Here is a 25,256-nt window from a genome sequence, read left to right on the forward strand (position 1 = left end):
GAGAACCTGTTTTTTAGGCTGTGCTAGGACAGAATTAGCTTTGCAGAACCTTTGCTTTTAAAATAGCTTACACTTCACGCTAACCTAAGATTAAGGTATGTTAGAAATGTACTGATAATCTCACTGGAAATTATGAAAAGATCAGAAAGATGGTTATTGAATGTGCAAAATGCTGTATGATAGGGGAAGAGACTTAATTTAAGCCATAGTTCATAGGCACAGTCTATTCTTCAGTAATGTGCTCTTTTAGCCTCATCTCTACATCTTCTAGTCATCAGAAAACATCCATATTGTTTTTAGACATTCAAAATTTTAGGCATTTATATTAGTCAGAGTCCTAGCAGGAAACAGAAGATGTACCTGGCTGGGATTTTAAAGAAATTTAATGAAGCTCCTATTTACAGACATATGGACAAGGTCAAAGAAACCAACATGGCACCTGGAGACTAGCAACAGCAGGAAATAGTTACCGCTTCCAGGGCTGAAGCAGCAAGAAGAAGAAATGGTGTTGTAGACTTCCAGTGAGAAGTAGAAACATGGGAGGTGGGCTACCTGACAGGAGCTGTGGTTGTAGAGGGTTGCAGCTTAAACCAAGGAAGAACTCAGGAAATAAATATCCTGACCTCTTTCTTCTGTATTCTGATTTGCCTGCTGGTGCCTCCTATTGGACAAGTCCAATCAGAAAACTATAAATGCAGTCTGTAAGAGTCAGTCTTCTGTGGCAGAACAGCAGGGAGAAAAAGGCCAGAAATGGATCTGGATGGGTGGGGGTGCTGGCAAACAGAAGAACCAGCACAGAATAGTTCCTTTCAACTGAAAAAAGAGGGTTTTTTCTTTTTAATGTAGTGGTTTCACCTATTACTTAGTTAGGGTGTAAAAATAGAGAAGTTTTGTTTTGCCTAGTGCAGCCAGATTTTTCTTTGTAACATAGAGAAAGTATGCACAGATCAAAAATCATTTCTGTTCAAGAAAAAGCAGCTTAGATGTAGTTCAGAAGAGTGTATGAGATCTAGAATACCTAAGTATCTTCCCTGTCATTTATCATTTGAACATGTTTAAAATATATCTTTCTCATAAATGATTTGAATAAGTTTTTTTTGCATTTTGCAATGACCATGAATATATTTAGAAGTAATATAAAACTATATATCTCCCCTTATAACCTGTCATTTATTTAAATGTCACATAATGAACCATTCTATATAAGTAACAGTTCAATTGATGGTGATGAGAGACTTTAAGCAAAATTTTTTGAAGTGTTCTTGTTCATTTCCTTTTTCCCCCAGTATGTGGAAATTTTTCAACATTTCCTGTCACATGGAAAGAGACAAGATAATTTGCCATGATGTATCTCAAAAATAGCATTTGAATATTTTAGTTCATTTAGAACATCACACTGTTCCTTTTCTGTACTACAATTATCTCTGTCACAGATAATATTCTGGGAATGTTCATTTCATATGTAAGCAGAAATATGACAGAAGCCTGAACTGAAATAGCAACTGAATTAGCTTATCATTTAAATTATATCTTTAAATACCTTTTACCTAGGTTCACGATGGTCCGTAGTGGAAAAAATGGTGACCTTCATCTTAAACAGATTGCATATTATAAACGAACTGGTGAATATCATCCAACTACTCTGCCGAGTGAGAGAAGTGGCATAAGAAGAGCAGCAAAAAAATTTGTCTTCAAAGGTAAAATTAATGCCCCAAATCTTGAGTATAGAGTTAATAGAGATGCTTCTCTATATGTGTTCCTTGTTTAATTTAGAGAATTTCTGTAGTAATTGGTTGTTGCTTAACAATTACCAGTTGAATTGATGATGCCACTCAGTCAAAAGCAAAATAAAAATCACCCTGAAGCTAACTGAAGGCCAGTAAGCATGAAAAGGGCATTTAAAATCATAGGCAGGGCCGGCCCGGTGGCGCAAGTCGTTAAGTGCACGCGCTCCGCTTTGGCGGCCCGGGGTTCGCAACTTCGGATCCCGGGCACGCACCGGCACACTGCTTGTCAAAGCCATGCTGTGGCGGTGTCCCATATAAAGTAGAGGAAGGTGGGCATGGATGTTTGCTCAGGGCCAACCTTCCTCAGCAAAAAAAAAAAAAAAAAGAAGAAGAGGATTGGCATTGGATGTTAGCTCAGGGCTGATCTTCCTCACAAAAAAAATAAAAAACCAAAACACTTCCCCAAATTAACCTCTCCTACTTTTGTCCTCAGGTGGTTCCTACTGTAATGGTGCATTTTCAAGCACCCATGTCACTATCAATGAAGAACTTACTTGATGCTTAGTAGAAAATGTTGACAAAGTTAACTTGTTGGTTTACTATATTTATTTCTGTAGTTCCCCTCTCCCACTGCCATAAAACATTCTCAATTCTCAGAATTACATTTTGTTTTGGACCCCGGAATCCTCCTGAATGGATTAAATATTTGAAAGGCACAGTGGAATATTTATCTTGAAAGATTATGATAATTTTTGCCTCTTTCTCCTCCTCCTTCCAAGGGGAAAAGAAATTTGGGATGAGATAAGCAAGAAATACAGTCACCAGGTAACTAAATGAATGTTGGTGCTATTAATGGGAGTTTTGCCTATAGGTACAGAATCAGGCATTTTCAAAGCAGGTCAAGAAAATTCTAAGATAATAAATAAATACATGCTCATCTCTCCCTATGTACACCCCTTCCAGTAACTCCCTTACACTTAAAAACAGGGACACCTATTACCTCTTAGACTAAAGTAAGCATTCATTTATTTAATCATTTATGCACCAAATGTTTACCGAGTTCCTGCTGTGTGCCAGTCACATTTTAGGCATTGCGGATTCACAGATGAATAATATAGATGAGGTTCCTGCCCTCAACTTGCTTATCTTCTAATTCAAATAAGGAATGTTTCACTCAGCATGTGCTTAATTAAGCACATTAGTAGCTTAAAGGTGTATTCTGGCATTTGAATAGTTACCTCATCCTCGGTGGAGAACTGGTGGTTCTCTCCCTGCCCTAGTTGCTTCCCAGCTGTCAGTTCTTCTCGGTATCCTCCAGAGGAAAACAGAGAATTGTCTTGAGGATTAAGGTTCTTCCACTTTCTGACTTTACCAACCCCACCTCCTACTCAAATCCAGAAAAACTTAAGAGAGGTGGTGGCTTACAAAAATGTATTTATGATAAAATGTATACTATTTTGGAAAATTTATTCCTAAAATTGCTTGTCTGTACATAATTCATTTGCTAATTCATGCCATTTTTAGGAGGTGCCTGCAAGTATTTTTCTAGTTTGAGTACTCCCGTAGAAAGATAATTTCATAGTCCCATAGTTATTATGTGCTTCGATGAACAAGCTAGCGCCACTTATATTGATAGCTACAAAATTATAGCAGCTAGTGCTCCTCCTACATATCTAGTAAGTGTAACAGCTGAGGACCTTTCAGATTGTATGGTAGCATCATTACAAATAAATGTTCTGTCTTAGAGGGAAAAAAGTTTTTAGTAAAAAAAAATTCCTCTGGTTTGAAGACAAGGCTATGATTATCTTAAAACTATATAGAGCTCTAAAAATTGCAACTCTCTCTTTTTGGTATCATTTATTCCAGAGAAAAAGCTGTTTTATGTTGGAAAAGACAGAAAACAAAATCGTTTGGTAATTGTTTCAGAAGAAGAAAAGAAGAAAGTCCTAAGAGAATGCCATGAAAATGACACTGGAGCCCATCATGGCATCTCCAGAACCCTTACTCTAGTGGAATCCAATTACTACTGGACTTCTGTGACCAATGATGTCAAACAGTGGGTATGGCTTATGTATTTAGAATATTTTGAAGAATGTCTTTGTAATAGATATCCAAAATTCATTATTGCTCCAGACTTACTCTGGGTAGCACCTCTCATTAAGTACTTTTTGTATGGGTAGTTTTTGTACAAAAACATTTAAAAGGGGTTTTATTTCCCTTCAGAATTCTTCTTTAAAATCAGTAAAGTATAATTTGAACTAGAACAAAGCATTATTTAAACATTTTGAAATACCATATTTAGATAGGAGATTTTTTAGAACCAGATTTTCATCATTGAACTCTTTTGTGTAGGCAGAATTTAAAGGGGAATAAAATTCTTTTGACTAAATCGTTGCCTTTTTGATGGCAGTCATGGAATCTTTTCTTGAGAGGAGAATATGTTCATAATAAGTCAGGCCCAGTGTGTGCTCTCATCTTTTGTGCCTATTTCATCTTGACATAGAAAATGTCAAAGAAACTCAAAATCAGCTAAATGCAGAATCAAGTTGTGAAGATGATGAAATCAGTCTGAGTTTTGTAACTTTATAACCCATCAGGACCTTCAACTTCTTCTAATAGAAAATTCACCTAGGAATTCTGGGATTCTTGCTGGTAGGTCAACTGATCTCTCCTCTTTCTAGCGTACTCTATATGGCAGATGGTAGGAATTCCTTGGTATGTATGTGAGATCCCTGTAATAATTGTAATAGTGCATCAAAAAGACTGTCATTTCAGGCATAAAGAATTAAACCAACATTTAGCTAAGTATCTTTTATGTGTTCTCAGTTTATGAGTCTATGCGGGTATTCCAAAGACCTTGATATTTATATTTGCCTTAAGAACCTGTCACACATTCCTTTACAAGCATTCAATGAAATCTTTGTCAGATCTTTGCATTTGAGAATGGATATGATGGACGTGATTTTTCGGAATAACCAGAGGTTATTTATGCATAAGTTGGAAAATAAAAATTTTGATCAAAAGTAACTATCATGCAATAAGATCATTTTTAAAATTTTGTTTAGGAGTTGGTTTGAAAGTAGTTTCCAAAGTGGAATTCCAGAAACCTGTTGAGCAGTGGCACCATCAATAAGTTGATCCGTTGATCTCTTCTCATCTCACTCAAAAGAAAGCTTCATGACAGCATGGGCTTTGTTTTTGTTCATTCTCTTTTCCCAGGACCTAAAGGAATTTCTAGCATCTATAAATATTGTTTGAATAAAATTATGTTTTAATAAATATTATTGGAATAGATGAGTGAATGAACTTATTAGAATGATAACTTTAAAAGAAAAAGCTTTTGCTTATAGAAATTAGTATATTTTCACGTACTGCTTTAAAGTTTATAGCAAACTTGTTTTAAGATTTATTAATTTAATAAATATTTATTGAATGTAAACCAGAATTACGTTCCTTGTGAGTAAGACTTCTTAAGATGATCATTGAATACTAGTAGCAAGTAATATTTGCTTATTACTCTGAATAGAAGCTTTTATTCTATTCTGAGAGTAGTCCAAAAGTTTCTCCTTTAAAACACAAAGTACCTATTAACCACTTTAAAGTTTACATTTATAAGACTGCTTTTGTTGTGTTGACTATATTAACATTTGTCTATCTTTTCTTTATTGTGTGCCTGTTTTATAGGTATATGCTTGTCAGCATTGCCAAGTGGCAAAAAATACAGTTATTCTAGCACCTAAACAGCACCTTCTCAAGGTGGAAAATCCATGGAGTATAGTTACTGTTGATCTGATGGGCCCATTTCATACAAGCAACAGAAGTCATGTATATGCTATAATCATGACAGATTTGTTCACCAAATGGGTTGTGATTTTGCCTCTGTGTGATGTTTCAGCCTCAGAAATTTCTAAAGCTATTATCAATATATTTTTCTTATATGGACCTCCTCAGAAAATAATAATGGACCAAAGAGATGAGTTCATTCATCAGGTGAGACAAACTACCTGGGTCTAGGAGCGTATTTTACTCATGTTTCAGTGCCCAGCGCACCTGTGCATTATAGGGTGCTTAATAAGTTTAGATAAATTGCTACAGATGTAGAGATTTAATATTGTATAGTACAAAGATAGTTAGACGGGAAATTAAGAGATCAAGATTTTAGTACTTTATGTGCCACTAACTAATTGTAAACCTATCTTCAGATTTCCTCAAACTAAAATAAGGAGATTGGACCAACCAGATTATCTTTGTTAACTTCTAGCTTAAAAATTCTATGATTGACATGTAGAGGGAGAATTGACTAAATAGGGGAATACATCATGTTCATGAATGAGAATATTCAATATTGAATGATAACGATTTTTCCCAAACCAAAATTAATTTATATAATTACTAAATTTCTAATCAGCTTTAAAAAAAGAGGGAGCTTTTTCCCTTGTCCAGACCTTTTTCTAGATTAAAGTTAACCTGGAAAAATAAGCATGCAAGAATATATATGAAAAATCTAAAAAAGGAATATAATAACTACTATACTCAAGGCATATTTAAAAATTTTTAATAATTGACAGGGTATTGTTATAAGAAAAAAATCAGAGATAGCCAGACTGTCTTGGTTCACAGCACCCTTGATATCTCAGTCCAAAAGAAATTCTGAAGTTATATTTATTAAGTAGTTAGGTCCTGCGTCAGGGAGTCCCTAAGATTTTCTCCAGGTTTTATGATTTACTAGGAGGGCTCCGCAGATGGTCATACTCACAGTTAAGATTTAATATAATGAAAGGATGCCAAGCAGAATCAGCAGAGAAAAGGCTCACGGGGAAAAGTCCAGGGGAAACCAGGTACAAGCTTCCAAGGTATCCTCTCCCAGTGGAATCATTCAAGACATGTTTAATTCTCTCAGCAAGGAGCTGTAGCAACACATGTAAAATGTTGTCTACCAGGGAACCACATTAGAGACTCGGTGCCTAGGATTTTTATTGGGGCTGGTCACATACACAACTTCTGCCTAGTATGTACCAAAATTCTAGACTCCCAACAGAAAGAAGGTGTTGAGCATAAACCACCTTGTTTGTATAAACAGTTTAGGCACGGTGAGCCACCCTTTTCTGTTAGGGAATGGTGGAAACCCTCCTGAAATTCAAGCTCCTAGACACTAGCCAAGGGCCAACTTTGTAAGCAGGCCTTTCAAAGGAGAGCAGCCTGAGGTCTGCTATGTTAACTCTTTTCTCCACAGGTCTAAACAACTTAATAAGTATTTACATCCTAACCGCTTAACCATTTAAAAAAATAAGACTCATAAATTGAAAGAAAAAATATTTTTATTTCATTCTTAAATAACCACAATTACTTACTAATGGGATGTGTGTATGTACCTATTTACCACTGCTCAGCTTCTCAAACCTTGGAATCAGATTGAACACTCATTTCCTGTTTCACATTGATTTTTACACAGTAGTTGCTCTTTATCACAGCATCTACTGAAAAACCAGTTCTGTAAAGATAAGACATCATCAAAAGGAATGTAGCCTTATCTAATGTTGAAACCAAAAACTACCTTTAGCTAGTGGTTTCCAAGGTGTACAACAGATGTTAAGGGGGCCCTTTGGCACAATTTGGAAACCATCGTTAACTTGATAGAGGTGGCATCACAAATGAGTGGAGTAGGGAAAGATTATTTAATAAATTTAATTTAACAACAATAGATAACAGTTTTCTAATTGTTTCTAGTTATTTCTATAATGTGATTTTAGAATTACATACCACATACCAAAATTGTTTTCAGGTAAATTAAAGAATTATTATTTTTTTAAATTGAAACAAAAAAAGTACAATTGACTTCTTATTTTTTTTATCTCTAGAGACAGAGGTAACATTCTAAGCTTAGCAACAGTGATATGAATTTCGGTGGAAAACATCACTAAATTTGGCTGCATATAAATTAGAAACTTATGTGTGGTAAAATAACTAAAACATAAAGACCAAGAAATAGGCTGGCAAAGATAAAGCAAATCCATGCAGGAAAGGGCTAATGTCTTTATTATACAATATTCAAACAAATTTAAAAATATAGTCAATGGCAAAAACGTAATTCACAAAAGGCAATAAAAATAATAAACATGAAGAAATGTTCAAACATAATAGTAGTGAGTAATGCACATTAAGACCACTTTTTGCTTATCTAATCAACAAAAATAGTAATAATACCAAAGAGACTCTGGGTAGAATGATATAGCCTTACATTACTGGTAGCATTACAACTTGAAACTAACTCTTTTGTAAAGCGGTTTGCCAAAAGTCCGTTAAGAGCTATTTATATTTTTGTCTTTTCATTAGCAATCCTATTTCTAAGAATTGTCTCTAAGGAAATTATTCATAGAATAGAGATAGTTCTTTTATGATGCTGTTTACCACAATGCTATTTATATTACTGAGAGACAAGAAACAACCTAAGTATCCAAAAAAGGAAGTGTTTCAGAAAATTATGTCTAGCCACATGATGAAATATTTTGTAGCCATTAAAAATGATGTTTAGGGCCAGTCCCGGTGGCCTAGTGGTTAAATTTGGTGTGCTTCAGCGGCACAGGTTCAGTTCCCGGGTGCAGACCTACACCGTTTGTCTGTCAGTGGCCATGGTGTGATGGCAGCTCATGTACAAAAAAAACAAGAGGAAGATTGGCAGCAGATGTTAGCTCAGGGCAAATCTTTCTCAGCAAAAAAAAAAAAAGACGTTTGCAATGAAACAAATAACATGGACAGTGTTTACCACATTAAGTTGAAAATTTGGATAAGAATATTATTACATATATTACATATACATATATTTACATAGATAACTATGTTAAAAAAAAGATATTAAAAAGTAAAATAAAAATCCATAAGGTTACCAAGGAGTTTTTTTTTAGAGTGATGAGATTATAGATTGTTTTTCTTAATTTTTTTTTTTTTCTTTTGTGAGGGAGATCAGCCCTGAGCTAACATCCATGCCAATCCTCTTTTTTTGCTGAGGAAGACCGGCCCTGAGCTAACATCCGTGCCGATCTTCCTCCACTTTATGTGGGACGCCGCCACAGCATAGCCTAATAAGCGGTGCGTCCGTGCGCCCCCAGGATCCAAACCCAGGCTGCCAGCAGCGGAGTGCACGCACTTAACTGTTACGCCATGGGGCCTGGCCCTGTTTTTCTTAATTTTTGAGTTTATTATGTTCCTTTTAAGTTTTTAGTGATTAAAATATACATAATCATTGGGCCAGCCCGGTGGCTTAAGTGGTTAAGTGCGCGCGCTTCGCTGTGGCAGCCCGGTGTTTGCCAGTTCGGATCCCAGAGCAGTGGTCTGCAAAATGGGGTGTGTAAGACAGTCCAGTTTGTGGGATGGGAATATTAAAACTTCTGTTTTTATTTCTTTTTTATCTAATAAGAAAAAAATGAAGGTTTACTAATAATGTATGCAGATTGATAATAGCATCTTGAATCAACAAGGCAGATGATTATATGTCACACCTTGTACGCGAAGGTATCCTGAGAGAAAAGTGAGAATCCACAACATGTAGGAGTCTACAGTGGTTCCCTCACTCATTCTTTTGTTTTCAACAGTAATTGAATTCATGGATATCGGCTAGTTTTCACCAGACTACTCCCCACAGAATAGCCAAGTGGCTTAAGTTTCTTTCAGTGAAACAAGATAATACCAGTAATGCAATCACCTATCAACCACGACAAAATGATAGAGCTGACACTTCTGCTTAACTTCTTGTCCTGGCTCTTTCATAGACACATTAATGAGATGATAACAAATATGAGCGAATCAGATCTGATAGGAAATTGGCTACCAAAATTCAAAATTATCAAGAAAACTATTTGAAATATTGGATTGCTTCCACCTTTATTAATGAAGAGCCTTACCCTAAGTGCGTACAGTGCTTCAAGATATTAGATAATGACAGTATGAAGCCGTTATGAATCGCCAGCAGTTTTTGCATCAAGTTTCAAGTCACGTAATAATCAGTCCAAGACTTTGAAAATTTTACCAAAGGTAAAGTAAATGTTTATAAGCCTCTTTTGTGAGGTTTAATGATAACAAAAAACTAAAAATCACATATGATTGGGAAAATTTGTTCTATTTGCTATGATTTAAGTGGCTTAAATATTACACAGAAAGCATAATGGTAACAAAATAAAATGTTTTCTTTTGTCAGCAAATACTGACAGAAAACACTGCTGAAGTGTTGAAATAAGATTAGAACATTTTACACAATGTGGGAGATTTATTATACAGTTCAATGAAAATACAGATGTTTCCAACACAGCTTAGAGTATTTGCTAAATTGTTTCAATAAAATTCACAAAGAATTTTTTGTAAACCTCTGAAGGAAAGAGAATAAACATTTTCAAAGGAAAAATTACTTCTTTAATTTGTTGGCTGCCAACCAGAGGTGTAGGTCCACGCCCACGAACCAAACCTGGGCCACCAAAGAGAAGCATGCCAAACTTAACCACTAGGCCATGGGGCTGACCTCTTGACTTCTTTTAGGCCCTGCACATAATAAATACAACAACAGTAATAATAGTAACATTAAGAGTTATAAAATGCTGACTACTTGCCAAGAAGTGTTTTAAGTGCTTTACAAACATTTACTCATTTAATCCTCAAAAGAGTCCTGGGTAGGATTTTCGTCATTTGGCAGATGAGGAAACTGAGGTTTAGTGATGTGGCCAAGGACACATAACTGTTACAGGATTACGTGACTTAGTGTTTATTTGAGAAACTGTCTACTGAATTAAAATGTTATTTGAACTCAGAGTTCATGTTAAATTCTGTTCTTCCATTTCTTTGTTGTATGTGTGTCTCTGACAAGGCACTTAACCTCTCAAAGTTTCATTTAGCTTTTTATCTTTAAAATGGGGTTAATAATGCCTCATAAGATTGTTGTAAGGTATAATGACAGTAATGTAAAGCACTTAGTGTGTTGACCAGCAGGTAATAAGGACTCAATAAATGGTAATTGCTGTTTTAAACAAAATAGGTATGTTTTTATATAGAATGGCTATGGTCAATGAAAAAGGCAAGATTCAAATTCTTTTGAAACCTTTCAGTCAAGGGAAAAATAAAATAGAAATTTTAAAGTCAACTTTGTTTTATATATTTTGCAGATCAATGTTGAACTTCGTGGATTGTTTGGCACAAAGCAAATTGTAATTTCTCACGCCTCCCAAACTGTTAATCCAACTGAAAGTCCATCTAGCGCAATCAAAACATTTCTTTCCAAACACTGTGCTGACCACCCAAACAATTGGGATGATCACCTATCAGCTGTTTCATTTGCCTTCAATGTGACTCACTTGGTATGTGCCTTTATAGAACTGTCTACTTTTGAGTTATGACTGTTTCTTGGCTAGATAAATGTTTTATTACAAATTGTTGTTTATTTTCCTTAAAATAGGAGCCTTCTAAAAATACACCATATTTTCAAATGTTTAATCGAAATCCTTGTGTGCCTGAGACTTCAGATATTCTTCATGAAGTGGATGGTGATAATACAAATATGTTTGCCAAAATTCTAGGTGCAATTAAAGAAGCTGACAAAATAATGGAGAATAAGACAACTTCAGCAGGCCAGGTGATTCTATTTAATAGAAAACTCTATAATCTAAAAATCTAGACAGTGATCGTTTTTTTAATTTCAGCATATACACACACATGGATGCACACACACATACATACGATATATCGTTAAACCAAATTTTTTTCTATCAAATTCTTCTTGTCTTGATTAAACAGTATGCTTATTAGCTATGAAATTCTGAGAGACAATAATGGGAAAGCCATGTATTTTGGAATCAAGTAGAGCTGAATTCAAATCCCTGGTCTTGTTGCTTTCCAGTTGTTTGACTTGGGCAAATTACTTAATCTATCTCAGTTTACCTTGTTTGTAAAGTTGAGGTAATAATACTGACTTTGAAATATTGTTTTAAGAATTAAGTGGGATTCATGCCTACCTTTTATAGCCTCTCAGTAAATAACCATTTTGTTATAATATTATTATCTGCATTTACCTTCAAGAAACTCGAGCTCTTTCATCCCTTTGTTCTCTTTTTTTTGCACTCGTAGATGGAGAACAACAATTTTGATGAACTAAATAAAAGCAAAATCATTGTTAAAAAGAAACCAAAGCAATTAAATCCATTTCATCTAAAAGTGGGTCACGAAGTTTTAAGACAAAGGAAAAATTGGTGGAAGGATGGCCGTTTTCAGTCTGAATGGGTTGGTCCTTGTGTCATAGATTATATTACAGAAAGTGGATGTGCTGTTCTGAGAGACAACACTGGGACTAGACTTAAAAGACCTATCAAAATGTCTCACCTTAAGCCCTATGTAAGAGAATCTAGTGAACAAGGTAAATATCTATCATTTCTCCACATTTTTACTTTCTTTGAATGAGAAGTTAAAAATATAAGAAATCTCCCCCCTCCTTTGGTTAGGTTTTTTTTTCCCTTCTCATTTTTATAAAATTTGGTACAGTTTTAGATACCTCGTAGTCTGTTTTATCAGAATGTCTCTTCTGGAACTGTCAGGCTTGTAAGAGATTTTATTTTGATTTCTAGTGCACTTTTCATACACTTTCCCACAGTTCATGTGGGAGATAGTGCGCCTGTTTCACAGAAGGAAGAGTTATGTCTGCTCTGTGTTCACTTTCACAATATTTTATTAGTCACTTTGTGCCTCATTTTAGCATGGAAAAGCAGCAATTAAGATAATTAATGCCAAAAAAAACCATACTGTCCAGAATCCTGTTGTGAGATAAATATATTAGGGTACTTTAAAAAATATGATTAATTTTTAATAATCTGAGTATTGTTGCATCATAGTCAGGTCATGGTGGGTGCAGGGTATGGTACAGAGTGGGATGTACCCAGAGTGCTCTAAGATGCTACAAGAAGAAATGACAGCACCCTGAACAAGGTTGTACTTGCCCCAAAATAAGGTTCTGAACAGTCAAGATATCCTGATCTTTCTAACCCTTTCTTTTCATAGGCTAGAGCTAAATGAGATTTTCCCAAAGCTTTCAGAGTAAGGCCCACTTTATTGAGACTCTTTTATTTTGTCCTATTGTATCTGCTCCCTAGAATTTCTCTGGGGTAGATAACTGAGAAGTTACTTGGTACCTTAGCCAGTTAATTTTGCCTTTTCTATAGAGAAAGAAAAAGCATCAGTATTATTTGAATATGAGTAACAATTAATGGAAGATAGAATTTAGTACATTTTTGAACAATGTAAACAATGGAGTTATTTAATAGGCCTAAGTAAATAATAATTACAAAAGCACTAACAACAGATAACCTACACTTACCCTATTTTTTTAGGATATGAAGCCCTTGGGGGCTGCTCAGTAACAGCTCAACTCTGCCTCTCATCTGGGTCACTACTCTTGTGTCAAAAGCTTTTAGTACCTTTCCTTATGCTTGTGACAGACCTAGTTGCTCTAGTGGTAAACTTATCTTGGACTGGTCTCATTCTGAAAACTCACAGTACCTTCATTCTCTTAGAAGATAAGCATTTTCGTTCCCTGTGTGCCTCTTCTCGGTTCTGAACTACCCTTTTTAATTTCTCCCTTGTGCAAGTTAAGTAGGAAAAAAAAGGATTATACCTGTTGTCCTCTCTTCTTTATGCTGATTTTCCCATTAATCTTTGGCATTCAGGACTTGCTCCCTTTTAATGTGTTAACCTTCCTTAATTAATACAAAATTTACGCTTAAAATGTGGCTGTATCAGGATCTGTTTCAACATTTTGCAATTTGCTCTTACCAAAGACTTTCTTAGAAAGGAGGCCAAACATTTTGCTACTCCTGCATTTTTCAGAACCCAATTGAGTAGAAGAGTTTCTAAACAGAGACAGTATAATTTTTGCCTCTTGCTTGAATTCTCTGCAGATACTCTTCCAGTAATGGAAAGGAAGTTGCTCACTCACATTAGTACTGGTGTATATATAAGGAACCTGAGATTGATGGGTCGAATTGTTTTTTCTTGTTAACCAAAGGAAGTACCGATCTGGCCATCTTGGAATCTGGTGCTATTTGATCCTTTTTTTGTTTTTCTCTTAATTTGCAGAAATTCGAAATAAATGTGATTTCTGCCATCTTTTTCTTCAGTATTGCATATTTTCCTGAAAATCTTTACCTCAAAAGCTGATTTTAAATAGTCCTTGAACTGAATTTAAAGCAAACAAAATGTCTTTGAATAATCATCCCATTTTTTTTATTTGATGTAAATTTGGACGAGCTGTAGCCAAAAGAACTATGAATTTGTCTGTCTGCACTTGTCAGTGGTACTCTTACCAGCCTTGAGATTTTGTAGCTGTATTAAAGACTCACTGTCCAAAGCAGATATGCTTCTGTTGCCAACTTCTTATCCATTCTTATCTAGAACATAATGTAGAGAGAGCACATTCAGTACTAGGTCTATAATATTTCTCATTGCTATTTTAGGCAAGCCTCTGTCATTTTGTCTAGTTTAATGCCAGGCACCTTTTCAAGATTAATTATTTTAACAAGAAATTTTATGACCATAGTGTCTTTGTAATCATAATGTTCCCCTTTGAAAGGGAAAATGTTATTGACCCATTATTCTATCCACCATAGATTTTGAGTAGTTTTATTTGTTTGTTTTGTTTTGGGTGGGAGTTATTGTGGTAGATTTGTGTCTGCCTCCTACAAAGGTGTTAGTCTGATTTTCCTTCACAGAAAAACATGTGAGATGTTTTTCATTATTTTGTAAGTTTTCTGTTGCTGCCATAACATTACCACAAATTTAGTGACTTAACACAAATTTATTTTACAGTTCTGCAGCTTGGAAGTCCAAAATAGGTCTCACTGGACTAAAATCAAGACATTCAGGGCTGTCTTCCTTTTTGGAGGCTCTAGAAAAGAATCTGTTTCCTTGCCTTTTCCACCTTCTGGAGGCTACTCACATTGCTTGGCTTGTGGCCCTCTTCCTCTATCTTCAAAGCCAGCAATGGCAGATAGAGGCCTCCTCACATCAGGTCACTCCAACCTGCTCTTCTTCTTCCCTATTCCACATTTAAGTACCCTCGTCCTTCAGCCCACCTGGGTAATCTCCCTATTTTAAGGTCAGCTAGTTAGCAACCTTAATTCCATCACTACCCTAATTCTCCTTTGCCGTGTAAGATAACGTACTCGCAGGTTCCAGGGATTAGTACATGGACATCTTTAGGGGCCCATTATTCTGCCTACCACAATTATGGTCTACATTCATGAAACAAAACAAAGCTTAGCCCCTGTGTTATCAAGCCCATGATCTTGGCTTTATTATTAATATAGTTTATACAAAGAGCCTCCCTTTGGCCTCTTAGTTATGTAATCTCTAAACTAATAATCGTTCAGTTTTCTGTTAGTATTGGTTATCTATTATAATGACAATTATATAGTATCAAGTTATAGTTATTAGTTGTTATTTTATCAAGAGAAAGGGTATACTAGTATGGCAACACATTCTAATAGTTTTAGGATTATCAGGCCATGTATAGGATTACTCTAGTCACCTGTCTTCAGAATAAGAAAATTAATTATTCTGAAACCTTGTACTTTCCTTTCCATTTGAAGAAATAGATTAATCCAAATCACTCAGACTTCTGAAGCTTTGATTTTAACTTATTTTTCTCCTTAAAGAACTTTAAAAATTTATATCTTAATCTCATTTTTTTACTCCTTAAAGCTACATAAGGAAAAGTGTGTCAAAACTGCTAATGACACCTTCCTGTAATGTCTTGAAAATATCTCCATTTTTAGGAAAGTAAAAACCTTAATTATTTAGTCTTGTCAAAACTGAAATAATGCTTTTATTAAACAGATGTCATAATCATAACTAAATTGATAGAATGAGAAAAGAAAAATACTTAAGAAGAGTCTATAGTGTAATGTGACTGAGTAGAGAAGTCCTTTAAATATGGTGTTTGTTTACCTCTCTCTATCTTGAGGGCAAAAACTTATCTTGTTCTTTTCTATATTTTTAACTCAGGATTATTCTAGATCAGTACTGTCCAATAGATATATAATGCAAAAATTGTGTAATAAGTAATTTTAAATTTTCTAGTAGCCATGTTAAAAAATTACAAGAAAATAGGTGAAAATAATTTTAATAATATATTTTATATAACCCAATGAATCTAAAATATTATTTCAACATGGACGTAAGGCCTCAAGAGTCTCTTTTCTGGTTATCTTTGGTAATCTTTTTTGAAGGTAAAGAGCATTTCTCTTGGTTCCAGAAGATTGAGACCATAGTAGGAGTTGAAGCATATTTGACCTTTCTGAATGAATGAGAATTTTGTTTTTTTCCTACACAAACAAGGCTTGAAATCTCCAGAGTGGGTTTCCATTGCATATAAAGTGATTTGTGTAGAATTTGATGAATGTAATCCTTGTTCTCTACAGTTTTATTACAATAAGGTGCTTTAAAGTTTATCACTTATTTAAAAGAAAGTGTGTACATATATATTCAGATATATATATTCAAATATATATATGTATGTCACTTACTTATATAGCTCTCCTCTTACAAACAAGTGAGGTTGGTAAAGTCCGTTCTTTTCTAAGTCCAGTGTAACTAGGAGGTTCTTAAGCTCCAGGTCTATGAATGCATTTCCAGCAAATGAAAATAATAACTTCTAAGAGCTTTACATATATGCATATTTTCCCAGTCGATATATGTTTACTGGACATATTTTTCTGAAATAGACCTACTTCATCTGTTTGGAAAAAAAATTTTGAGATAGAAAACTTCCTTCATCAAAAATCTCTGCAAAGATCTTTGGAAATACCCTAAGTGCTGTGGTATGTGCTGTCACTGATACTCTGCAGCACTGTACAGGCCTTGAATCTATGGAATTCTCCATGGCTTGTTAGAAAAATTTCATCAGCAGCACTTTTACTATATCTTACCTTTTTAAGCTCTCTTCTAAACTACTACCTAGCCTTCTCCAGGTGTTAAGAGGCCAATAGCAAACGTGGATGTTGAACCTCTAGCAACACATTCTAAAAGTGTTTCAATTTCATTGATCATTTTTCTTCTTTCTTGCTGCTATTGTGCATAGCACTTCTCCTGGGTTGCATGATTTTTTTGTATGCTTCAGAATTGTGCCTCTTGTCCAGCAATTCATCCATACTAACATACAAATTCATTGTCTTGCCACCTTCAATTATCCATACTTTTATTTCCATCATAAATATGTGTATCTTCTTAAGAATATTTTCAGTCTAATTACTACTTTTGCATTAAGAAGAATTGGGGGGATTAAACTTAGAAAACTTCTCAAAACTAAAATACCAAGAATACTTTGCCTAATGAAGAACTGAGTGGGCAAAACTAAATGTCTTTAGAAGTCCAAGTCCACTTATTCCATCTGTCAGTAGAGAGCATAGCTTTGTTTCATCTACTAAAGTTTGTAAATTGGAAGTTCTTAAATGTATAAACTTCTGGGATTGGAATAGGCCCAAGTGAGCTTTTCACATATTAGTATGAGGATGGGTGGAGTGCGATCGTGTTCCAGGACATATTAACAAATTTGTCTGCTCTGAGAAACTTTCATTGATCTCTAATTTAAATGGGCAATTAATCTTCCTTTTGCTATTTCTCGAACTTAAAATTTGAGAACTCTTTAAGCTATTAAAATCTTCAAGAGAATCTTGATGTTTTGGGAGAAAATCCAGAAAGAGAAGGCAGGGGTCCAGGAAGTTAATCAGCTGTGGTGAAAGAGTTCCTTGTAATGAATTAAAACGTCAGGTAGGGAGGAATCCTTTTATATACATTAACATTTATTTATAAAGATGCTGCTGCTTGGCTATCAGTTTAACATTTGAGTATTTTTTTCCTGGTGGTGATGATAAATTTGCTCAAAATAGAATAAAATTTGACAAGGAAAATTCCTTGTCAGTATTTCAGTATGGAGTCAGCTACACCTTAAAAGTTTTTAAGTATTTTCATATTAAATTAGACTTAAGTAAGCTAAGCTTTTAAAACTACTTCATTGCAACCTGCCTACTTACACATTCCTATTACGTAAGACTGATTCTAGAAACTTTATCTTCGTTTTAGTTTATAACTTTATATTGTAATTACTGTATAATATTTATTACAATACAAATAATACAATATAAATACAGTACAATACAAAATAATATATTGTAATTTGATATTGCCCTAATATGGATTCTATAAAGATTGGAAAATTATCTCAAGTTGTAAATTTAAGGATTTAACAATTCTATTTGTTAAAATCTTTTAAGACCCTGTTAATTCACCCAGAAATGCTTTGCAAAAGCATATTAAGGATATCATCAGGGGCCGGCCCTGTGGCTTAGCGGTTAAGCGTGCACACTCCACTGCTGGCGACCTGGGTTCTCCCGGGCGCGCACCAACGCACCACTTCTCTGGCCATGCTGAGGCCGTGTCCCACATACAGCAACTATAAGGATGTGCAGCTGTGACATACAACTATCTACTGGGGCTTTGGGGGAAAAAATAAATAAAATTAAAAAAAAATATATCATCAACATCAAAAATATAGTTTTATAACTTTGTTTTTAATCTATACCATAATCCTGAGCCCCTTTCACCCCCTCACCCACACCTACCAAAGACAGGTCAATGGAACAGGAAAACATGACTCTCTTAAAATCTTGGTCTTTCCCGAATTCTGTATGTATGAACTGTCAAATTTATATATCATTTTATTTATTCTTTGACATATATATTTATTTAGTAGATAGGAGAACACACCAGAAGTTAATCTTGATAGTTAATTTTTTTACTGGGAATTTTGTTCCACATTAAACATTGTTTAATTTTTTTTAAATGATGTTTGATTATAATTCTAAAAGGCAAACTTATGATGTTTCTTCTTTCAGACAGTCTTTATCTCTTACAAGGTTCAGTGGTGGCAGATCATGACTACATTGGATGGCCTGAAATTCCAGTTGGAGCATACCAAGCCAATATTCTGGTAGAAGATGCAACTATTGGCATAGTTGGTAATGAATTACTGACATCAAGCAAGGATCGTGAACTATTAGAATATAGAAATGCCAAAATCTGTCCGTTGATAGACGATCACAGTACTCTTGAAAAGCAGACTTTTAGTCTGTTGGACTCTTCAAACCAAGTCCTTGAGTACTTAAGTTAGTGAATACCAAAATTCATTTAAAGTGCTTGTTTAGAATGTATAACTCCTTGAATCTTGATATCTTTTCCATCAAAAAAGGTTGTATAGAAGAAGTGTCTTTACACACTCTTAATGACAAATCCTGAAGGTTTATTTTATAACTATTTATTTATCCAAAGGTGTGCCACGTTTGAATATCAGTGCATACATATAAAGGCAAAGGAAGCGTATATAGAATTCACTTTCTCTTCTACAAAGAGAACAGGCAAAGCATGCTTGCTTCTTAAGAAGTAAACTAAATTCCAGCCTAAAACTCTCAGATCTTTGTCTGATATGGATCCATGTTTTCAGTTTTAATTTTTTTGAAATATTTCCCCCTTTTAAAAAATGTTTGAACTACCTAGAATGGGATTAATAAATATTTATTCAACCATACAGTGAATTAAGTGAAACTTTTTTCTGTGTCATTGGAACTTCTAAAAACAATATTGTAGGAAAATATTTAGAATTGTTTAATGAGCTCTTACAGGATATTGGTACTTTTACCTTGTTAGACAGGCTCAGGATTAGGATCTGAAACTGTATGTTGATTTGAAAACATTTGTGCATTTCCATAATATCTCTTAAAGCCAAAAGTATCCATTAATAGGATTTTCGTTTGCAATCATGAAAAAGTCACTAATGATAAAGTAACCAATATCAAAGATTTTCAACTATAATTTCTATGATATATATATCTTCATTCAACAATATTTGTTATAAAGCACTTTGAAGAATACTGTGGGAAGATCAAAAGATGAGTCAGATGTGTGCCTGGTCCTCATGAGGGACTTACAGTTTGGTAAAAAATATAGAATAACACAAGTTAGAAGTTACGTGCTAAATTCCATAAGAGAAGGACAAATAATGTACTTGAGGCAAGAAAGAGAGGTTATTTCTGAATAGTAAACTTGTTTATGCTTATGGAAGAAGAATCATTTGAGTTTGACCTTGAAGAATGTATAGGATTGGTGAAAGTACAAAAGAATTAGAGGAGAAGAAACGCACAGAAACAGGAAAGTATTGTAATGATTCACAGAAGGGCAGGGCTTTTTGTTGTCCACAGTGCCTCGAGTATAAAGTGAAGTAGAGAGGTACAGGGAGATAAGGCTGAAAAGGGAAGTAGGAAACCTTGTGAAGGGCTTTGAATACTATTATGAGTTGAATTGTTTCCCCCCCTCAAATTCATAAGTTGAAATCCTAACCCATAGTAACTCAGAATGTGACCTTATTTGGAAATAAGATTATTGCAGATATTAACATTAGTTAAGATGAGAGCATATTGGAGTAGAGTGGGGCCCTAATTCAATATGACTGATGTCCTTACAAAAGGGGGAAATTTGGACACAGACTCAGGAAGAATGCCATGTGAAGATGAAGGCAAAAATTGGGGTGATTCTTCTATAAGCCAAGAAATGCCCAAGATTACCAACAAACCTCAGAAACCATGGGAGAGGCATGGAACAGATTCCTTCTCACAGCCCTTGGAAGGAGCCAACCCTGTCAACACCTTCATCTCACATTTGTGGCCTCCAGAACTGAGACAATAAATATCTTTTGTTTAAACCACCAAGTTTGTAGCACTTTGTTACAGCAGCCCTACCAAAGGGCTAAATTATTTTTTATTTTCTGAGACCTATTGAAAGTCTTTGTATAGGGAAGTGTCATAATCAGAACAGTGTTTTAGGAAGTTTGATCTGGCACCTAGTAAAGAATTGATTAAAGGATGAGGGAAGAACAGCATGGGGATTAGTTGATATAATTTGCAGTGATGATGAGTAATAGAAACCTTAACTATGCTGATAGCATTAGTAATGAATGGAGCATTTCTTAAGATCTATAGAGTATCTCACATATTTTATGCATCAACCATACTGAACAGTGATATGTGATCTTGAAAATGGAGACCTGTATTGCAATTACTAATTTAAGAAGAAAGATTTAAATTATGTTTAATATAGGCCGAAGGATAAGTGATTTGGGGAAAGAAATCAATCCAGGACCTCATCTTATACGAGAGACTGAATAAATTCCAGGTAGAATTCCAGAAAGAAACCTTAAGAAAGCATAGTTGTCTCAAACAGTGATACCTATCTTGCTCCCATCAGCAGAACAAAGTTCATGATGGAGTCATATTGGATGCTCTCTTGGTTAAATATAAGTGGTCAAGTGTCCTTTTCTTAGCTCAAATGAAGTAACTTTCTTTCGGTGATCATCCGACCCAGAATCAGCCTCTTTTTCCATTGTAAGAGGATAATTAGTAATGAGTCATTTTAGAATTACAATTTCTAAACATTTTTTTTTAAATTCTGCCTCTCCTTAATAATTTTTCATCAAACAGACCTTTATCCTGTGTACATCGGTCATGTTGAGCTATGCTATGCTGGGTCTACAAACAATTCCAAAATCTTAGTGCCTTAAAACGACAAAGCTTTATTTCTTAGTCACCCTCTCAGTTCATTAAGAGCGTGGCTCCATTTTCATCCTCACTCCAAGATGCAGGCTGATGGAGCCTCACCTCTGGAATACACCATCACCATAGCAAGGGGAGAAGATGGGGAAGTGAGCACCAGCTCTGAAGGGACTTGCTGTGAAGTTACGCACATCCTTCCCACTGGTGTTACAATGGTCAGACCTAGTCACACACTGCTAATGGATACAGGTTTCTTTTTGTGGTGATGACAATGTTCTCAAGTTAGTAGCGATGGTTGCATAACTCTGAAAATTCTAAAATCCACTGAATTGTAAACTTTAAAAGGATGAATTTTATGGTATGAGAATCATATCTCAATAAAATTTTATAAAAAGAGTCTAAACCAAAGTTTTCAAAAAAAAATGAGCCACACCTAATGCCAAAGGATAGGTAAGTACCATCCTACTATATTCCTGGAAGGAAGAAAAGCAGAATATTGGTGGATAGCTGTAATAGTTGCCATTCTCATCTCTGTTTGCAAATTCTATTATAGGCATGTGTGATGAAAGTTATTTTTACTTCGTGATAAATAGCCAATACAAGCTATTCAAATAAAATGCTGATTTTATTACTGAAATCTCAGGATTCTAATGTGGAGATTCCAAATACAAATTTTAAGTAAACAAATACAGAAAATACCCACAAATTATATACATGCACATAGTCTTTAATGTTTGCAGATCCCGGACAACAGCGAAAATGGAGATCTACGTACCAGATACCTAAATATTTAGAAGGTATAAATTAAGCTAACAAACTATTCCTACCTCGGCAAATATGCCTTCTTAAGGTTTCTAGAATTCTTGAACTTCTCAAGCCTCACCCTAATAAGTTTGGGCAAAGCAGGGAGAGCTGTTCTCAGAGAGCCCTCTTTGTCCCAACCCACCCCAGTTCCTGCAGACGCAGCCCTTGACCAGCCCAGGCCTTTGGAATGTGCTCTCCAGCTTTCTGTTCACCCTCCCGGGACAGACCAGGAAGGCCTTGGAAGAGGTTCTCCAGGGAAGGAAGGGCATGTCCGTGGGCCTTGTGGTCTTCTCACCGTGCAGGGGGGGACATATGCTCTAAGGAGACAGCCTTGCCTTCAACCACAGTGTCCAGAGTGGGGTCCCTCTTGCCTGGATTTAAGGGAGGTTTTCTATAAGAAGTGTAGAGTAAAATTTTGACCAAAAAAATCCAGAAATATCTTTATGAGGTTCTATATGCCATCTTGTGGTATTTTAATGAACAGTTAAAACATGATATAGAAGGAAATGGAGATGCTGAGCTATACAAGAAAGGAAAAATATATTTTGAATGAGAATAATTTCCTGGTTTGAAAAGTTATTTTCAAATATGATAAACATTTCAAGTGTAAAATTTTCTTATAATATCATCTAAAAAAAGTAAGATTTATAAAAGAATACTTAACTACATTTTTAACTATGGGATTCATTCATACACTCAAAAAACATGTAACGCCTGCTATGTCCCAGGTCCTGTTCTGGCACTGAGGTTATATTAGTGAGAAACAGAAATCCCTGCCCTCCTAGAGTTTACGTTCCAGTAGGATGGTGAAATGGTGACCAGTAGTTCTTAATGAAGACATTTCTTTACTTACATCCAATCTTAAAGTCTCATTGATAGCCTTTTTCACAGACATCTTGTTGGGATCCCTACCGTAAGCCTTGAAAAGCGTAAATATTCTGTTCCACTTATTTTTTGGCTGTGTAGAAAGTTGTAACAACGTTTTGTTCAGAGGTCTAAAAAGGACTGGACCACTTCCAGATGCAGTTTCTAACCATTATAATTAATAATTAAAAACCAAAATAAGCATTTAAAAAGAAAAATTTTTCGGGGCCGGCCTGGTGGCGCAAGTGGTTAAGTGCGCGCGCTCTGCTGCGGCGGCCCGGGGTTCGCTGGTTCGGATCCCGGGCGCACACCGACGCACTGCTTGGCAAGCCATGCTGTGGCGGCGTCCCATATAAAGTGGAGGAAGATGGGCACAGATGTTAGCCCAGGGCCGTCTTCCTCAGCAAAAAAAGGAGGATTGGCGGATGTTAGCACAGGGCTGATCTCCTCACAAAAAAAAAAAAAAAAAAAAAATTTTTCAAACTTTTGTTTTCTGCAAATGCATTTATTATTGAGAGGCAAATGCTAGCTTTGTGCAATGCTACAACTGATATTTAGCAGGCCAAGATCAATTCAATGTCGTCAAATTAAAAAGTATCTAGGGCCGGCTCCGTGGCTTGGCGGTTGAGTGCGCGCGCTCTGATGCTGGCGGCCCGGGTTCGGATCCCGGGCGCGCCCCGAGGCACCACATCTCCGTCCAACCCGAGGCCGAGTCCCGCGTACAGCAACTAGAAGGATGTGAACCTACGACATACAACTGTCTACTGGGGCTTTGGGGGGAAAAAATGAATAAAAAAAAAAAAAAAAAAAAAAAAGTATCTAAATTGGTAGTTTGCTCTGAGTTTGAGACCCGAGCCAAATGGTTCTGCTTCTTCCAATCTCTCGATGTCCTCCTCACTCCCTTCCTTACTTCCTCACCCCCATTAATGCTGCTTCCTTAGTGTACCCACCCACAACCTTGTTTAGAAGTTAAGGAGCACTGGGTCCAGGGGACTTCCTTTTCTGACCACCTCACTGTCTAAACTTGGAAGGTCGTTGTGAGGAGTAAACCGTGAAGAGAGCCAATTCCTTGTCCTGCTGGGTGGCTGGAAGAGACCAGATAGCTGATGACAACCTCATTCCTCTCCCCCGCATCCCAGTGAAGCTTCTGTTAGTTCTGAGAGGAGAGGCCCTAGAAACTGAAATGGAGGAGAAACTAAAGGAAGGAGAATCTGACTTCTCTCCTCCCCTGGTACCATTATCATATAGTGGTGGAGAGAAAAATACTAAATGGAATGGGTATCTTCTTCCAATATCATGTCTTGCTATTGCATAGTAATATATATATATATTACAGTCTGTAGTCTCTGGGCTTCTGGGCAGTATTTTATTCTGGGTTTTTGCTCTTTCCATTTAGAATTCCATCCTTACAAATATATACATATATTATTCATTTTTCAATTTTATTTGGTAAATAAACAGTGATAAAATAATCATAGTGGTGGTTTATGTAACTGGGTCACAGCCAGAAGCAAATCAGTGGCAAGTCTGCCTAGCTTTGAGAATAGGACTTAGAATCAGTCCTCTGTTAAGCCATACTGATCACAAACTATGTTTAATAATCACTAATTCTACCTGAGGTAGATAATGGGTTATGGGTTAAAGGGGTAATGGCTTCTTTTTATGTAATATGAAAAGGCATAAAATCCAGAATATATAAAAACTCCTATAACTCGACACACAAAAAGACAACAACCCAATTTAAAAAGAGGCAAAGGACTTCATTGTATATTTCTCCAACGAATATATACAAATGGCCAATAAAAGCACATGAAAAGATGCTCAACACCTTAGTCATTGGGGAAATGCAAATCAAAACCACAATGAGATACTACTTCACACCTACTAGAATGGCTATAAGAATTTAAAAAATAAAAAACAAAGATAAATGTTGATGAGAATATGGAGAAATTGGAACCCTCGTACATTGCTGATAGGAATGTAAAATGGTGTGGCCACTATGGAAAACAGTTTGGCTGTTCCTCAAAAAGCTAAACATAGAATCACCATATGACCCAGCAATTCCACTCCTAGGTATATACCCAAAGGAATTGAAAGCAGGGACTAAAATAGATACTTATACACCAATGTTTGTTGCAGCATTATTCACGACAGCCAAAAGGTGGAAACAACCTAAGTGCCCATCAACAGATGAATGGATAAACAAAATGTGGTATATATATACAATAGAATATTTTTC

The 25,256-nt window shown here is 35.6% G+C and overlaps 1 protein-coding gene across 4 annotated transcripts in view; it reads left to right on the forward strand.

The window, feature by feature from the left end:
- Nucleotides 1-20,505, forward strand: part of GIN1 (gypsy retrotransposon integrase 1) — a 33,180-nt gene extending 12,675 nt beyond the window's left edge. For 2 of the 4 annotated variants that reach the window (XM_087429976.1, XM_087429975.1), the window contains 8 exons: nucleotides 1,552-1,697; nucleotides 3,594-3,787; nucleotides 5,412-5,717; nucleotides 10,874-11,065; nucleotides 11,164-11,340; nucleotides 11,832-12,117; nucleotides 18,644-18,766; nucleotides 20,269-20,505. In XM_087429976.1, coding sequence (XP_087286102.1) covers nucleotides 1,559-1,697; nucleotides 3,594-3,787; nucleotides 5,412-5,717; nucleotides 10,874-11,065; nucleotides 11,164-11,340; nucleotides 11,832-12,117; nucleotides 18,644-18,766; nucleotides 20,269-20,486 — 1,635 coding nt within the window. In that variant the 5' untranslated portion in view covers nucleotides 1,552-1,558 and the 3' untranslated portion in view covers nucleotides 20,487-20,505. Of the gene's footprint in view, nucleotides 1-1,551; nucleotides 1,698-3,593; nucleotides 3,788-5,411; nucleotides 5,718-10,873; nucleotides 11,066-11,163; nucleotides 11,341-11,831; nucleotides 12,118-18,643; nucleotides 19,333-20,268 lie in introns of those variants that run through there. The other 2 variants (XM_087429977.1, XM_004420335.3) reach the window with 2 other exon arrangements.
- Nucleotides 20,506-25,256: the final 4,751 nt, after the last annotated feature.

The sequence above is a fragment of the Ceratotherium simum genome, chromosome 4, assembly GCF_057802395.1.
Source record: "Ceratotherium simum simum isolate JZ-2026a chromosome 4, ASM5780239v1, whole genome shotgun sequence".
NCBI classification, from domain to species: Eukaryota; Metazoa; Chordata; class Mammalia; order Perissodactyla; family Rhinocerotidae; genus Ceratotherium; species Ceratotherium simum.